Source organism: Pieris brassicae, chromosome 6, assembly GCF_905147105.1.
Source record: "Pieris brassicae chromosome 6, ilPieBrab1.1, whole genome shotgun sequence".
Taxonomy (NCBI): Eukaryota; Metazoa; Arthropoda; class Insecta; order Lepidoptera; family Pieridae; genus Pieris; species Pieris brassicae.
This window is the reverse complement of record NC_059670.1, coordinates 12,999,439-13,017,670: the sequence shown is the minus strand read 5'-3', so window position 1 is coordinate 13,017,670 and position 18,232 is coordinate 12,999,439. Positions and strand designations below refer to the sequence as shown.

At 33.6% G+C, this 18,232-nt stretch overlaps 1 protein-coding gene across 1 annotated transcript in view; it reads left to right on the top strand.

Moving 5' to 3' along the window:
* Window positions 1-18,232, top strand: part of LOC123711080 (Down syndrome cell adhesion molecule-like protein Dscam2) — a 93,278-nt gene that overhangs the window by 36,957 nt on the left and 38,089 nt on the right. The window contains exon 5 of the mRNA XM_045663485.1: window positions 14,768-14,795. Within this exon, the coding sequence (XP_045519441.1) occupies window positions 14,768-14,795 (28 nt within the window). The remainder of the gene's footprint in view (window positions 1-14,767; window positions 14,796-18,232) is intronic.

The following is an 18,232-nucleotide window of genomic DNA, read 5'->3' as shown; positions in this document are numbered from 1 at the left end:
GCCAAAATAAGAATCTGAGTAAATAGGACTGACCTGCCATTCATGCTTGACTGCAAACAAGCCTGATAATTATGCTAATACTTGTCAACACAATACTGTAGTTTTGTATGATATTCAGCAAACAAGCCTGCGTTGCCGTTACGACATCAGATAGTCTATCAATAATGTATTGCAACTTACCAATATTCATTGCTATGCGCACGAAAGCACTACGGCTATTATATACACTGTGGAGGCATTTCTCTTACAGCTGTCGATCTGTTACGTGGAGGACTGATGTGTGGAGTCTCGGACTGGGGTTGACTTAATCTAGTTCAATTTCACTCTAAGACACAAGGTTTCCGCTAAAAAAAATACCTTTTGTCCCTAAGGATTAGTTTCGAATACGTCTTAAAATACCTTGGAATACTGGATGTTGTCATATTAAATAACGTTCAGTTTCGCGGTAATTTGGAAGGGAAGGCCTCTAAGAATCTTGGTGTGCTCGGTACGAGGCGTGACAATACTTCACTTCAGGCCACCGCTTGCGCTATGAAGCGCAAATTCGACGAACTGTCCTCACCTCTATGCGGAACTCCCGAGTACCAGTTTCTTTCCGATTATCCAATTTTTAACTTTGTGGGTCTCCCTGAATTTTATATAAAAAATGCCCTGTTATGTAAAAAAACAGAGAAGTAAGCCCTTTTTTAAGTTTGGAGGTCGAGGTGATATGCTTCACTCCACTGGAAGTCAATTGATGTTAGTCTTAGCCAACATAATAATTAAAACTAACTAACTAAAATTTTCTAAGTATAATTTTTTAATTATTAATATTATCAAGTTAATATGATTTTTTCCTCGTACTAGATGGAGCTCAATATTTTTGAATCACTTATACACTTTATTGTTTACTTTAATATATTTATTTAATAACGATAGGCTGTATTTGTTAGGCATATTTGCCCTTGGCGTTGAGGAAATCCCAATCGAATATGTTTGTTTATCGATTTTATTATACGCTTCGACCCGATTCAAATGAACAAAGTTTTGATCAAATATTATCTTACTGGGTTATTCTAAGTGATGCGAGTTATATATTTATGTTAATAATAAATTAAATACGCAATATACAACATGGCTGCTACAATAGGTTTTCGTCGTCGTCAATCGTCATCCAAAATCTGCCCACACGTAGCCCGGTAATTTATCTTATGATAAATAAAAACATTCCATAGGCGTTACAACCTTGACCACAGATTGCAACAGTTGCCCCAAACGTTTTTTTTTAACTGAGTAGAACGGTGTTCTATGGCTGACACATTCTATCAATGTAGCTTGCCTTCTCCGTGAGGTTAAGTGATAATTACATACATAGAAAGAGAAATTGTTACACAGCCCTGATTCTAACATGACCTTAGGCTTGAAAGTCATACACTACGCTTGTTTAATTATTAAACATAATTTAACATGGAGTAATACTACGATATATAGTAAAACAGTATTATCTTATTTAAAATTCAAAGGACAGAGACTTTCGAAAAGGACATAAACAAGAAACTTGGTACAACTTAATTCTTATAACAATTGTATTTTTTAACTCACTATTAATTTTTACCCGTTAAACAAACAAAAGTTCCTTCACTCGATCAATTATTTTAGTTTAATACTTGTAGCGCCATCTATGTGTTAGCCTACGAACTTTTCTGCCAAACTATACTGATAACTTATCTTTTAAATGTTATATAAAGTAATTTATGCTAAATTCCGTATTTTATGCAATAGGGCATATTTCACAGTTTAAAGGAGTCTCTCTACGAATCTAACTTAGGAATTTTCAGTTTTACGCTACTATAATATAAATCTATTTACCTTAAGCTAAATTCCTATAAATGTTAACTCACCAAATGAAATTGAAATAAAATATACAAATCTCCAATGCTTTGGAAACCTTACAAATCTTTATCTCTATGTAATTTTTTACCGTCACTTTTGGATTCATATAATTCACATTAGCTTAGATAGCCCATGGAAAAAGGAAATGTACATTTTAATATCCTCTCAAAAATGTTAATTAACTCTGAACGTATAATGAAAAATCCTTTCGCATTTTCCATATAGAACATGGAAAAAATTTCCCTTTGAAAATTTTCCTGGGTTTTCAAAACTTATAATGGACACATAAGTTGCATGTTGGTTCATTATGACATTCATATAAATAGGTTTTTATTGCTCTTTGTGCGTTTTCATGTGGAGGCTTTGAATTTAAATAGTCCTTTTTGTGTACCTTGATTTTAAATTTATTGTTTATATTATATAAATATATTATACAAAAAAAATAGAAAACTTGAATGGAACTGGACTGGACATATAATGAGGACGTAATAGAGTGGTACCCGATGAACGGCAAAAGAAAACGATGTCAAATTAAAAGGTGGTAGGAGGATCTACCAAAATAAAGGAGAAGGAGGCCTATGTCGACAGACAACCTGACCAAAGTGGTTCATAATAAATTTATTATTTTGCACGTAGCATTAGATTTAAGAATACAACTTAGATTTAAGAATAAAAGGCTTAGGTTTCCATACCCTGAGGTAGTGCGTTCAAAGCTCGGCTGTACACCAATGAATATTTTTCTATACACAGAACAGTCCCAGAACTGGTTGATTACCTACGTTTAAAATTAAAATACTGAGGCCAAGACCATGTGACCATAAGAGTTCTAGCGCCACTAGTTTATCACCTAACCCTTTTTGGCTTTTACTTTCATCATCAACACATTTATTTATATTCTTACTACCTAATAGGTTATTAATAAGTGAGTTTCATAATCGGACGTCTAGACAGAATGCGAAATTCTACCCGTATCGCCTCGACGTTCGTCGTTCCACAACTAAGCGATGTTTTACACCACTATGTAGCTACCCACTGAAGTATTTCCGAATAAATTAGGGTCCTTCCAGAAAGCATACATAAGAAAACGCTGGCAACTAGCGAGCCCACTGGCATTGAGAATGTAACACTTGACATCATGTGCACCTCCTGACCGTTTGCCTTCCGGTACAAATATTATCACATCTGTACATATCTCTGCTGCAGCATGGCTGTGACTTTTAATGTACACAAATACATTTTTTAAATTAAATCTTATTCATACATTCCCAATCCCTATATACATCATATATGTAATGGATATAATTAGCAAAATCCTTAGAATTATTATTAACTAATGTAAGTTTGAGCATTAAAGTTTAGTAATTAGGAGTCACCGACAGCGCTCCAACTTTGATAAGCCAGGGAACTTTGTGTAAGTTGCTGGAGCACGGGGAGTGAGCGTGAACAATCCTCAATATGGTGCCGATTTTTAACATAAGTCAAAACACTGATTTTATCAATGCAAATTAAGTGGTTTATTTTATTTACAAAAGCTTGCCAACGCTCGACATTGGTACATTTAAAAAAATAAGCATGAATGTGGCAATCATAACAAGATGGAAAAGAATAAAAAAATATTAGATATATAATACAATTAAACAATATTTACAATTTTATCAACCTATAAAGTAATAATTAAAATGCTTAAAAAGAAAATAAAAAAAATTCAAAAGTTTGGTCCCTGTATACCTTTCTATGGTGTCATGGTTGCAGCTCCGTACAGACGTTGTGTAAAACAAAAACTTGACGATTAAAAAAAGTAGCGGAGAGTTGACTACCAGTTCTTCTCTTCTATTCTACGCCCTTGAGTTGAGAACTGACAGTAAATGTAAAATTAGAACCATTTAATGTATATTTCTTTTTATTTACGTTCATAAGTGTACATTGTGTTACCTATATGAATAAATGATTTTTGACTTTGTCTTAAACGCTGGCAGCATTTCCTCGCTACTTATTCGTTGAAAATATATTCATAGATTACAAAAAAAAACAAAAGGAAAATGGATTTCAAAAGTAGCAACTATGAGTATAGTAGGTCTATTCTCATATATGATTAATCTGGATATCGGTGGCTTTTGGCCCAAACACATTCTTCTGAATCGTATTTTCAACAAGTCATTTTTATAATGTTATATTTTATTTTATAATAAAATCAATATGGTTAATTACTCTGCGTAACCAATTACCAATTATTAGCGTCATAAATTGTTTAATTAATTAACTTCATGTGTAGCACTGAGTAAATAAGGTAATTAAAAAGCTTTTAAGCTTGTCATCAAGCTATAAGCACAGCACGTACTCTACAGCTATACCATACTAAGCCGTTGAATTTACAGTTTATACTCATTACTGAAGCCGAGCTAAATTCGAAATGGGATTTGTCCTCGTATACACATTATTCATATATAAATGACTACTTAAATAGCTCTCAACAGATAAAAAAGGTAACTATTCAAACGTTTGTTTTGTTTTTTATATGTTTATGATTTAAGGGCAAATACTTTTTAATACCGAAAAAATTATTGAATCGTCGGAAATCGATTCGAGAATTTTTAATAATTTAATATTGTTTTTAGAGAGCCATGTTTTCTTATTCGTGTTAGTGTTAGTTTGTAAACAACAGTATATATACTATAAACTTAACAAATATTATTTATATCACACAGTACTAAAATATAATGTGATTTTCTAATAACCTATATCTAATATATAATATCATTAAAACAAAAGAAAATAATTAATTAAAACAAAAAATTGTAAAGGGACAGAGGCCCTCGAGAGGGAGGTTAATAATATGCATATAAGTAAGTGTAGTTTCAGTGTGGCTACCGCAGATTTCTATACATATGTGTTTAATGTTTATATTTCCTAATAGGCAAGTAGGTGACCAGCCTTCTGTACTTAACACACGCTGTGGACTTCTTGGCTCTAAAACCGTTTTCTTCATGATGTTTTAGTTCAGCGTACGAGTGAGTCTTATATACATATAAGCAGAAAGTCCATTGATGAACAACCGGATTCAAACCCATGTTAAGCTTACATTGCTCTTGCACTGTCGTGTATTCTGTTGCATAATATTAATCTTTTATATAATTTAATGGTTGACTCTGAGTACGACATCTGAAAAATAAAGGCCATTCTTAACATTATCCGACACCGCTTTCAATACAATTTTTTTAAAAGTAACTGCAGGCATTTTTACATTTTGACCCCGTGATTAGAACCAGAACATTTTACGGCCTGCAGTCAAAGAGGCAACCCATTGAGGTAGGGAAAAAACTACTAGTAACCACACCTTCAGAGATCGCGATATTGATCTCTAATGTATCGTCAAGTTTCATCACGATCACAGAATAAACACCGCTTGAAATATTGTTTTTTTTTCGTTTTTATTGTAATTTCACCGCAATTTGCACGGAGAGCTGGCGGTCTGCCAAATGGCATTGGTTTTAAAATTTAACATCACACGTCGCATATTGATGATTCATTTTTTAAGCGGCTTCAAAAATGTACACTCGACTCGTGTGTGTATGAAACTTTGCCTCAGTTGCACTAGAACAAATTGATTTGTATATTTCATTATTCGTAACGCCAAAGAACCAGACGGAAAACAAACATTAAACAACGACTGACAAACCATATATCTAAACTGTGCAATACAACAAGAAATATAGCAATATGTCGACAGTTTACTTATTAATCACTAGGCCAGTCATCTTTTTAACATCCGGTGCATGATATGCACTATTAACACTTATAAAACGTCTCAGATACGAGATGGATTTATATATATATACACTAACGTATATATATTAAATGAGCAGTGTTGGCATAGCGGCTTCAGCGTCCGACTCATACTCATGGGGTCATAGGTTTGATCTCTGGCTGTGTACTAATGGATTTTCTGTCTATGTGCGCATTTAACACTCGCACGTACGGTGAAGGAAAACATCGTGAGAAAACCGGCATGCCTCAGAACTACAAAGTCGACGTTTTGTATAAAGCACAGGAAGCTGGATATTTGGAACGAATGATCACCGATACAGTAATCTGAGGCCTACTAAGATTGTAGAGCCACTTGTCATATACATATAGAAGTTAAGATCTTTTATCCACGCATTTATGGTACCTACCCAGTACAGCATTAAAATCCCAGCCTCGTTATTGTAAGGGCTACGCAAATAGGTTTTTCTCTTAGATCCCTTTGTTTGATCCCTAGGGAACTCCTTAATGATTACACACGCTGTTTGTGCTGTTATAAGCACTTATTTGAATTAACTGTGTACGAAAAGTATTATGACTAATACACTATTGTGTTAGTAATTAAAAATAATTTCCAAATAATATAATGCATTCGAAATTTAAATTCAAATTTGTTTAGAAGTAAATGAAAATTACTTGTCCCCAGCTAATCCGTAACTTATTTGGTAATAAATAATTATATACGTGTATTTTACGAATGGTAGAATGTGTGAAATTTGTGTGTGTTTTAATGTGATTTTTTTGTATTATAACAGCAATTAAATGAACTTCTGTGTTAGGCAAGTTTAATAGGCATTGGTATAATTTTTTTTGTCTTTATTTATCACCAACAAAAAACTATTTGTTAAGTTCCAGCAGCCTCTCAGAAAGTGTTACACATGTAAATCCAATTAATAACGGAGATTTGACGTTTGGTTTGAAAGCCGCATGCTTGATACACACTAGGATAACATAATATTCGTTTTCGTTTCGTTTCTAGAATTAGTTTCGGTGGCGGTTGTTATATGAATAAGTTCAAATAAAACACTTTGTTTGAACCTGAGTAAAACTGGCTTTAATTGTTTAAAAAATGAGCTTATAACTAAGATAACATTAGGGGTTAACAAAAAACCAACTTGACTTATTGAAGAGTTCGAAAATCTAAGAGACACCTATGTTATAGGACATTATCGGAAACGAGAATGTTAAATTACAATGTATGAGTGTGGTAAATACTAAAGGGCTCATTTTGGCTTTAAGTGGGCGATGATTGCTTATATTTCTATACGCTTCTAAATAAGTAGACTAGACTAGACTAATACAGGTATATATGTGTATGTATATAACTTAACTAATGTAAGGTTACACAAAAGAACCTAATCCTTGGGATTGATTTGCTTCAGTTCAAACAATTTGTATGACTCTAAAATTAAAAAGAGTGGCGGAAACTTTCTTGCCAGTTCTTCTTGTCCGCTCTACGCTCTTGACTTGCGAATGTCAATTTAGAATTAATTAAACTTCTTTTCTGAATTGTATTATATGTAAATAGGAATATTCTTTAGGCGTCCATGTTGGAGCCTGAAGACCCTGGAGGGACATCCCTCCAGGTGTCTCATGTAGTCACAATCGATGCATCGGGAATGGAAACGGAAGGTTCAATTTTAGATACGGACTGTTCGGATAGCACGAAATCGATTAAAAGAAAAAGAATTTCAGGTAGAAACCAAAAGAAGAGAAGGAATCATAGACCTACGAGTCCGTCAGAATCCCAACTTTCCCCGAATAATTTAAAGGATAATATTATTTCTAAAGTGCTTGATGATAAAATCAATGTAATACACCATAATGAGGCTGCTCAATCTGCTTCAAGTAACCCTCGCGCTGCTAGGTCGCTTTACCAGGCGTCAGACCCTGCGCCTGATGTTGTCCATATTCAAAAAATATTACAACCAAATCAAACTGGGTCTATTCACCCAGTACAATTTGGATTTTTCCTGAAAAAAAGTTCTATAAAAAGCATAGTAGAGGGAAGCATCAAAAAAATTGGAAGGAACATGTTGTCTTTGCAATTTCATTCATTTCAGGATGCTAACACATTTTTAAATCACAAATCTCTAGAAATTAATAAATATAAAGCATTTATTCCGGCCTTCACTATCACTCGCATGGGAATAGTGAGAGGTGTTCCATGTGACTGGGACGTGAAAGACATTATAGAAAATATTGAGCTTCCGCAGAACTGTGAAAGTATTTTGAAAGTTCGGAGACTAAACAGAAAGGTATATGAAGGCGAGACGCCCAAGTTCATTCCAACTGAGACCGTAGTTTTAACCTTTGATGGAAAGGTGTTACCTCCCAGGGGCTTTATATGTTTCAACTCCCTATCTGTAGATCTTTATATTTACCCCACACTGCAATGCTTTAATTGCTGCCGTTTTGGTCACACAAAAATGCAATGCAGAGGCACTCCAAGGTGTTACAAATGTGCTAACAACCACTCAAGTATAAGCTGTAAGACCGAAAGAGATGATGCTGTGTGTATCTTATGTTCTGGTTCTCATTTTGCAACAGACAAAAAGTGCCCAGAGTACGCTAGACAAAAAGCTATCAAAGAAACAATGGCTAGAAACTCTATATCTTATTCAGAAGCCAGTAAAGTACATCCACCAGTTTCGAAATCCTATGCAGACGTTGTTGCTTCTGCTTCATCGGCCCCTTCTGGTCCGACTACTCCTTATTCCAGTCCCTATAATTTAACAAGCCCTTCTAAAAGCCCCACACAGTCATTTAGGAAAACAGTATACATGAAACCCAAAGCTCGTCCCAGAAATATTAGTAAGGGATACGATCAAAAAGCACATGCAGAGCTTATTGAACATTATAGCAACATTCCTTCCTTTTCTACAGGTTGTCGCAAAAATTATAATGATTTGTCAGAAATCATAACAAAGGATCTCATAATTTCTATAATTCAATACCTTTCACAATCTGACATAATTAAAATACCGTCCAACGATGCCACTTCTTCAAAAAGTTGTTTAACTCATGGACAGACAGGACCATCCACGAAACCAGTCTCTTGTGATTCAATGGAACTGCCGGAGTATTAATAGTAAAAAAAGTGACCTAATTTTTTTATTGAATAATTACAAACCATTTGCTGTGTCTCTTCAAGAGACTTGGTTTCGTCCTGGATTCAATTTTAGAATCCCAGCATATATCTGTCTTAGAGAAGACAGAACAGATGGGTATGGTGGAGTTGCACTAATTCTTAAGGGAAGTGTGCCCTTTGTCCACATAGGCATGGGGCCTAATCACAGTGATAAATTTTCCATTATTGCTGCTAGTGTAAATAATATTTGTATTGTAAATATGTATATACCACACCCTTCCACTGAAGTCTTTGACGACATTTGTAGCATTCTATCTTCCCTCCCGCGCCCTATTTTGGTCATGGGAGATTTCAATGCACAACATTCTATGTGGGGAAGTTCTAAGTCTGATCATTATGGGGCTAGAATCTTAGACATCTTAGATGATAATAATTTATGCCTTCTAAACTCTGGTTGTCCTACTAGAAGGACAAAGCCCCATGAGGGTATCAGTGCACCAGACTTTACCCTGTGTAGTCCTTCCCTTGCTCCTATATTAAACTGGTGGCCTCTATCGTCTTCATATGGAAGCGATCACTTTCCGCTAATTGTATCATTTCCACAAAAAATTGGCGAAAAGACGTCAAAGGCTCCTCCCCGGCTAAAATATAGACTTAAGGATGCCAACTGGTCATTATTTAGAGATAAAGTTCAACAAAATTTATCAACAATACCTCCAGTAAATGACAGCAATAATCATCTTTGTGCTGAAGCTTTTACACGGGCACTACTACAGGCTGCTGAGGAAGTTTTTCCAATTAAAAATAATAGTGGCAATGGGCATATTCCATCACCTCTTTGGTGGGACAGCGAGTGCTCTGCTGCTATAGCTGAGATAAAGATGGCCGAAAAACATTACAGAGAAAATTCTACAACACAACATTTTAATATTCTTTGTAATCTTATAACTAAAACACGTAAATTATTAAAACAAAAACGATTCAATGGGTGGAAATCTTTTTGTGCTTCAATTTCACCAGACATTTCTTCATCTGAAGTTTGGCAAAATATTCGTAGATTCAGATCTGCTTTTAAACCTCAAAGGTCTCGCTTTATGGATGGCAATACAGTTGATTTGTTTCTTGACAAATTAGCTCCACCATATGTCCCATCTATAGAAAATATTTCTTCTGACTCACAGCCTTCTCTCTTCTCTTAGCATGATAGTAGCGATTCATTCATTTCGTTTAGCCTTTCAGAACTCAAAGGGGTTCTTTCAAAACTTAGGGACTCAGCCCCAGGTTGTGATGGAATTCCATATTCTTTTCTACAAAACCTGAATGACACATGCCTTTCTTATTTTCTCAGTTTAATTAATTATATCTTAACATCAGGTAATATTCCTTCATCATGGAAAATCCATGAAGTTATCCCTATACATAAGCCTAACAAACCGATTAATGATCCAACATCATACAGACCAATTGCATTAGCTTCAGTTATTTCCAAAATTTCTGAACATTTAGTTAAAAATAGATTAGAATGGTTTATTGAGAGTAAAGGCTTACTATCTCAAAACCTGTTTGGATTTAGGAAAGGCAGATGTACGATGGATAGTATCAGTATTTTTATGACAGACTTAAGATTGGCATTTTCATGTAATAAGTCTGTGTTAGCAGCATTCTTAGATGTGTCTGCAGCCTATGATAATGTTAACCTTTCAATTCTGAAACAAAAAATGATTAATTTAGAAATCCCTCAAATTTTTATAAGCTTCACTATAAATCTTCTCTCTGGTAGAATGCTTAAAGTAATATCAGAAGACTCCTACCAATCCCGTATTGCCTGGAAAGGTTTACCACAGGGCTCAGTTTTAAGTCCCTTACTTTACAATATATATTCTCATGATGTGGAAGCCTCCCTTAAGGGTAAAGTTAACTCACTCCAATATGCAGATGATTTACTCCTATATATCTCAGGTGATTCTGTTGACAAAATGTCTGATACTATGACATATTCCCTTAAGTTGCTAAAAGTCTGGCTTGACAATAATTCTATAAGTCTTTCGGTTCCTAAAAGTGTTATGGTCTTATTTTCACGTATGAGACTTCCTCCATCAGTGTCTGTATTTTATAATAACATTAGAGTTCCCGTTAAAAGTGAAGCAACATTCCTAGGGGTAATTTTAGACTCAAGACTTACAGGAAACCCTCATTGCAACTATATAAGTGCCAAATGTGAGAAGATTCTAAATATACTGCGTTTCCTCTCTGGAGTTTGGTGGGGAGCCCACCCTTTCTCTTTAAAGCTTTTATATAATGCCCTAATTAGAAGTATTTTAGACTATGGAACATTTATACTTGAACCCTGTAATGCAGTAGCTCTCTATAAGTTAAACATTATCCAGTCTAAAGCTCTGAGAATAATTGCTGGGGCTATGCGTTCGAGCCCTATTAACGCTTTGCAGGTCGAATGCTCTGAAGCCCTTCTGCACCTCAGACGACAATTTCTTTCTGACAGGTTCCTGTTTAGAGCATTCCAAGTCTATAATCATCCTCTTTACTCTAAGTTATGGTATCTGTTGGATTGTATGGATTATCCGTACTGGGCTCATAAATCGCCGCCATGTCTTATTGTTAGTCTCCAAAAATATTTAGCTCTTCAAGCTCCAACACATAGATCACAATTCCTTCCTATATTTTGTGTTAACTATGATGCCTTAACATTAAATCCTTCTATTTTGCTTGATTTTGGTATATGTAAACAAGACCCTTCTGCCAATGCCAAATTTATAGATATTATTAACAGTAACAGCCGATGGAAACATTGCCATTTAATTTTTAGTGATTCTTCCAAACCCGGACCCGAGGAGTGTGTGGGAGTTGGAGTTTTCCATCAACAGTTTGGCATTGTACAGAAAATAAAATTGCCTCCAGAGACTTCAGTATTTACTGGAGAATGTTTTGGTCTGCTGAAGTCTCTGGAGTATATTTTAATCATGAAGTTAAAAAACTCATTAATTTTAACTGACGCTAAAAGTGCCCTCCAAGCCTTGGAAAGATTTCCTTTTAACAGTAACCGAAATAATCATCCAGTCATTATTGCATGTCGTGATTTATTGTATCGATGTTGCATCAAGATTTCCTTTTAACAGTTTCTTTTGCTTGGATTCCGGGGCACTCAGGTATTTTTGGCAATACCAAGGCCTTGCCAAGGCTGCGGTCAATGACGGAGATCTGGTTCCGTACAAAAACTTTTCTTGTGATTTGGCTCTCCTACCTAAATCTCAGTTACTGAATTCTTGGACAAACATTTGGCGTTCTTCAAGTCAGACTAAAGGTCGATATTACAGCACGATTCAGGTCGATATACCTCCTAAACCGTGGTTTTCAACTCTGACGCTTGGTAAAGCTATCGGCATGCATTCCCTTGCATTTGGCAAGGCTTAAACTTTTACCTAACGATATATGTCACTGTGGCAATGACGTTGGGGATTTTAATCATATATTCTTTGCCTGTCCTCAACATGACCGTTCCGCTTTTATTTCCTCGCTTTTGTCCATTAAAATTCCTTTTCCTACTTCAATCTCTATCCTTCTATCTAATATAAATATTGATGTATATAGAATTTTAGCCAGTTTCATTTTTCATAACAATATAAAATTATAATCATTTATGTACTTATTATATACCTAATTTATCTGATCCTTTTCAAAATTCCGATCCAATTTCCAAACCAATAAAATAAATCTAATAACACACTTCCTAACTTTTTTGCATGGCTGACGCACAAACCGTGCAGGCCAAGAAAGGGAAAAAAAATTGTTTTACCGTTTTACCGATCAGCGAAACGAAACCATATTTTCAGGATTCACTAGAATAATGGCAACATATCTATAAAAACATGGGGAAAAGACTTTAATGCAAGGCCTTTATAAGTGCCCTTCTTTAAAGCAACTCGTACTAAGACAGATAATCTTTTAATTTTTTATAAATAAATGTTTACAAATTCCTATTACAAAAAAAAAACTGTCAGTATAACGCGATCGTCAGTATTCATTGTCACTCCCTGTTATTATTTATGTATAGTAACTATGAATGTCTTTTACCATAACCAGTTATTTCTAACAATCCAGTGAAACAAAAAAGAATAAAATTATTCAAACAATCATTGTTGAATAATAAAATTTATCAATTGACCTAATAAATTAATTGTGATTCTATCACCGATATTTTACGACCATATTTTGTATTGCAACGCAATTCATGAAGCCGTGAGATTATGTTTTTAGATTTTATAATTTTTTGTTTATTATTTTAGATTAAGGTTCCTTTTTTAGATTTGTACCCTTACTAGGGTTGTCTGAAAACGATCGCTAGCGATTAGGCCGTTTCATCCCTTATAATTTTATGTATTTTTTCTGCTTTTGTTTAAATGTAATGAAATGTAAATAAATAAAATATAATATTTAAAGGTGGCCAAAATCTTTCATTGAAGCCTCTCACATTTGTTTATGACGTTATTATTGTAATGAGAAATAGAAACTGTGGTTTGGTAAAGGACTCGAGTGGTTCCTGGGCTAATAGGTAAATGGGTATGAATTAAAATATTTTATTATTAATTTGACATATTTGGTTGTTATTTATAAAACTTATTGTTGTTGATAAAAAATACGATTTACTGAAATTCACACATACAACTCTCGATAAACGAACAAGTGTAATTAAAATTTGTTTCTCGCGCCATTTTGAACCGTCGATATTGTCCGTAACAAAATTAATATTCCGAACCGAGTTTTAAATTGATTTTTAAATGAGATTTGAACTTTAACGTTTTTATAAAAGCTTTAAACACAAAAATGAGGAAAGCGTTTCTCTGAGATTAGAAAGTTAACTCAAATTTTATTTTTAAATAATTTAATTATTAATTGTAGTTGTAGTTGTTTTATAATAAGTTGTTATAATTAATCTGATTAAATTAATTTATTTAAAAACTATTCATAATTCATATCAACTACTACTACTGTACTCACCTGTCAGTGTTCATTATGATGCATTTTCGTCATAAAGTGAAGAAAGAGTTCTTTAGTTAAAACGATTCTTATAGATTGAGTTAATCACCAGCAAAACTTAATACTTTCCAGTAAATAAATACATGAAGTTATTGTACTCCACCTACCATACAACAATACACATGAAACAATAATAGTAAACCTATACAAAAAACACGGAAATGCTGCCAGCGTAAACAGCGTTTACAGTGACACAGGAACCAAACTATTTAAATTTGTTTAATTTTTTTATTTATCAATTTCGTGTTATTATTACAGTAAAGTTTAATAATATTGTTAATACTGTATATTTGAGTGTTGGAAATATATATTTAAATCATTTTACAAGAAAAACAAATTAGAAACAACCAAAAATTACGCAACTGTGAGCAAATGTTATGACTTTTTATCAGCATGTTTTGTTAAGTTAGTAATTTGATTTAAATATTTCTTATAATACTTATTTAGTTTTATAATTTTTTTAAAGGTGTGGGGCAGATACATTTTTTCGCCTAACTTTCTTTGTGGATCATAACAAATTTTTGTCAATTTCTTTAAATGCTAGTATTGAGTGATGCTCGTTGCGTGTTGTTCCCACGAGAATGTAAGTACGTTTCACCATGCTTACTGCTGATAGAGGACAAATCTTTGTCGTTTTTTTTATTATTAATTAGATAAACATATCATGTAGAACATGATGTAATGTTTGCAGCTCCTAACAAACATTTCGTAAACCAAAAAACTTGGCGATTAAAAATAGTGCCAGAGAGTTAATTTTAATTTAATAATTCTTCTCGTCCGTTTTACGCCCTTGATTTGAGAACTTGAGTAAATGTAAAATTGGGAGCATTTAATATGTATTTCTTTTTACGTTCATAAGTGTACATTGTGTAACCTAAATGATTTTGTGATTGACGGCTAGATGTTTTATACGTGTAAAACAAAATATAATAATTATTTTATTTGTTTCAGGTGACACAGAACCTCTATCAATATCAAGGTAAGTAGGTTACATAAGTTATTAGGCAACAGGAGGCCTTATCGCTAACAAGCGATTTCTCCCAGGCAACCCTAATATGGGAGAATAAAAAAAACACCTACAGAGGGTAAAGTACAAGAAATGCATAATTAAATAACAAAACACACTCACAGTGGTTGCCCGGAAGAGATCGATCGAAAGCGATAAGGCCAATTCATTTTTATTTACATTGTAATGTAACGAAGTGTTAATAAATAAATAAATAAAACTCAACTAAAACTAAAATTAAATTTAAAAAAAATAATATGTATAAACAGACATAAAGTAAGTATAAACAGACAGACGTAAAAGCTCTGCCAAAGGTTTATTGACTCACAATTAATATATATATATATATATTATATAATATATAGTAATATAGTAGCTAATTACGAGGCGAGGCAGAAGAAAAATGAGCAAAAAGAAGATTCTTAAATAAATTTAGAGACCGAGCTCGTCTGATATCAATATCATTTGAGTTGGAACAGTAAAAATATATGTAATGTGGCTATTTTTCCGTTCAGTAGTTTTTTTTTAATTTATTAGTTGCAGATAATCATCGTATAGATTGAATGTTGGGGAAAAGCAAAAGTTTTTTTGCGGCGTCAACGCGTATATAATACGTTTATTTTGAGCAAGTGTCAGGTCAGTGCTCGTAGCTCAGCTTCAGCTTTCCGGTCCAGTGATCTGCGATCTGACACGCACAAGGAAACTTACTGCGCTGTTAAATATTATATTGAAAATATAGTTATAGTTTTATATATAAAGTAACACAGACAGAAAAATAAACTGTTTGTTTTGGTTTCTTTACAGTATAAGAATTTATGAAAACGGTACCGGCGTCGATCAAAAATCAACGTATTCTTCAGAATTATACAAATCCTTTAAATTTTAAATGTAATTACAGCGCGAATATAATCTATACTTTTAGGCGACAACCACTTAGTCTGGCCATAAATACTGTTACAATTAAAAATAAACAAAATATTACATTTGAATTTGGAATCTGTCATTTTTATATGATAGTTCATTGAATTTTCTCATTTAAGCGCCAATACGTTGTACAATTGCGATATTAAAATGGAGTGGGGTGATAAAGAGAATCGAATCGCTGTGATTTCATTACACAAAGTAGGTATCGAGCAAAATACGTTTTTTAAAAATCTCAATACACTTGGTATTTGTAAAATATTTGTGTACCGGGCTATTAATAGGTATAACGAGACTTTCTCGAAGAAATTCTGTCCGAAAGCAAAAAAAAATATCTGGGGAGATGAAGTTAGCACCTAGAACCATGTTGCGTATATTAAAAGATGACTTAGGACTATAAAAGACGTACTGGTCATTTCTTAACTGATAAATAAAAAATAATAGGGTGGTAAAACCGAAACAAGTACTGAAGCGGTACGCAAAGGGAGGTCACAGTAAAAAATAATTTACGGATGAGGATTTTTGTACAATTAAGCAATATTTGAACAAACAAAATAACCGTATTTATGCTCAAAGCTCTAAGAAAGCTTCCAAATTAGTTGACAGAGTGCAACGTGGGCACTAACCGTCTTCAGTGGTGGTTTACTTATGTGAAAAAGGTATCAAAACATCGGCAGAAGTATATCAAGATACTATTCTTGAGAAGGTAGTGAAGGCCCTTAACAACACCATGTTAAGAATAACCAAGAATGGTCCTTCCAGCAAGAATCATAAAGCTCGGTCTACGCAGTCTTGGTTGGAAACGAACGATTCGGACTTCATCAAAGCTGAAGGCTGGCCGTCGTCTAGTCCCGATCTTAATCCACTGGATTATGATTTATGGTCGCTTTCAGAGAGTACGAATTGCTCTAAACGCCATGAAAATTTGGAAATCCTATCCATACGATGGTCAGTAAAGATTTTTTCCATGGAAAGTGTGCGTGCTTCTATTGATAACTGGTCTCAACGTACAGACTGTATTGCAGCCAATGAAGACCAATTCGAATAAGCATTTTATATTTGAAATTGTTTTTTATTTATGTATGAAACTAACACACTATAAAAGTAATAAACATTATTTGCAATAGAAAAAAAACTTTTTTTTCTTTGTTCCAGTATTTATGACGAGACTATGTATATGTTTATGTATCGAGTATAATTGATCGCATTCCATAAAAGTAATCGGTATCACAATCGCATGTCCTTTAAAACACGTTTAAAAAATGTTTTCCAATAAGCTTTTAAGTAGCTTTAAAACAATGTCAATCAAAAATTAGATCCCTCATTCCCATCAATTTATTACCACCGAGAGTTCAAGATAAATTGGATGTAACGCCCTTTGGGAAATCACTGTCCGTATCGCACTCGCCCCTTGCGGCTAATTAGTACAAATTGCTAATTAATATATCATTATTATGACAATCTTCCCTTGGCCTATTTAACCCATTTAACTTAAAATTCCCCTGATTAATTAAAGAAACAAAAATAAAATGGGTGATAACACTGAGGCAAATTAGTTTGGTTTAATGGTTTTGTTTCTAATGAAAATACATGAGAAAACTTTTAATGTATACTTATGTTCAATCTTATAAATAATTACTGACACCTACTCTAAAAAACAATATACTACAATTACCTTACCTCGAGCACGTTCCACAAAGTTATAAAATCTGTCTGCAAAAATCGGTGTATTCAAATTTCGAACAAATAACACTTGTCTGCTAAGAAAAAAATAAATATCTCTGTTCTAGTATAATTGTCTGCTTTCTGTAATTGCTATGTGGGTAGTTTGAAATTAACCTGCAATCCTACCCTCGCTTTCTTACGATACTATGTTAAGGCATTGAGCGCACTAGTTGCCGCACAGCATCTTAGTCAACGTTAGACATTCTTCAGATAATTTGTCCCACGCTCTCACAAAGTTTTGTTAATTTAATGCCGTCAATGTTTATTTTACCTTTAACTTTATTTTGTTCGTTTAAGCAAGGTCCCAGTAATAAACGTGTTTCTCATTATATGTATATGTCACAGATTCAAAGGGTTAGTTCACTATCGTAATCCGACATATAGACTTTGACACTGACAATTTGCAACCTGTAAACTTTGCGTGGTGGTTTTCTAATAAAGCAAGTGACATCGTGTTCTTTTAACACATAGTATCTGACATATATTTAATGTTAGAAACTAAGGTTAATATTTAATAAACCTTTCAATGTATTTTGTAATAATTAGTTAATTTTATAAAGAGTTAATTTTTTGTCTCGAAAAGAAAATAAGTAATTGCGTTCTTTGAAAAATATAAATAGATTTAACCCAAACACAGCGGAAGGCCGCAAACAGATAAAGGCTTTTATCTCACAGACCCTTTCAGAAGTTTTTCATCATGAGTAAAACTGAGATGAATCAAATTGTTTTGTTAGGGAAAATGTCTTGATAACAAACTAGCGTTT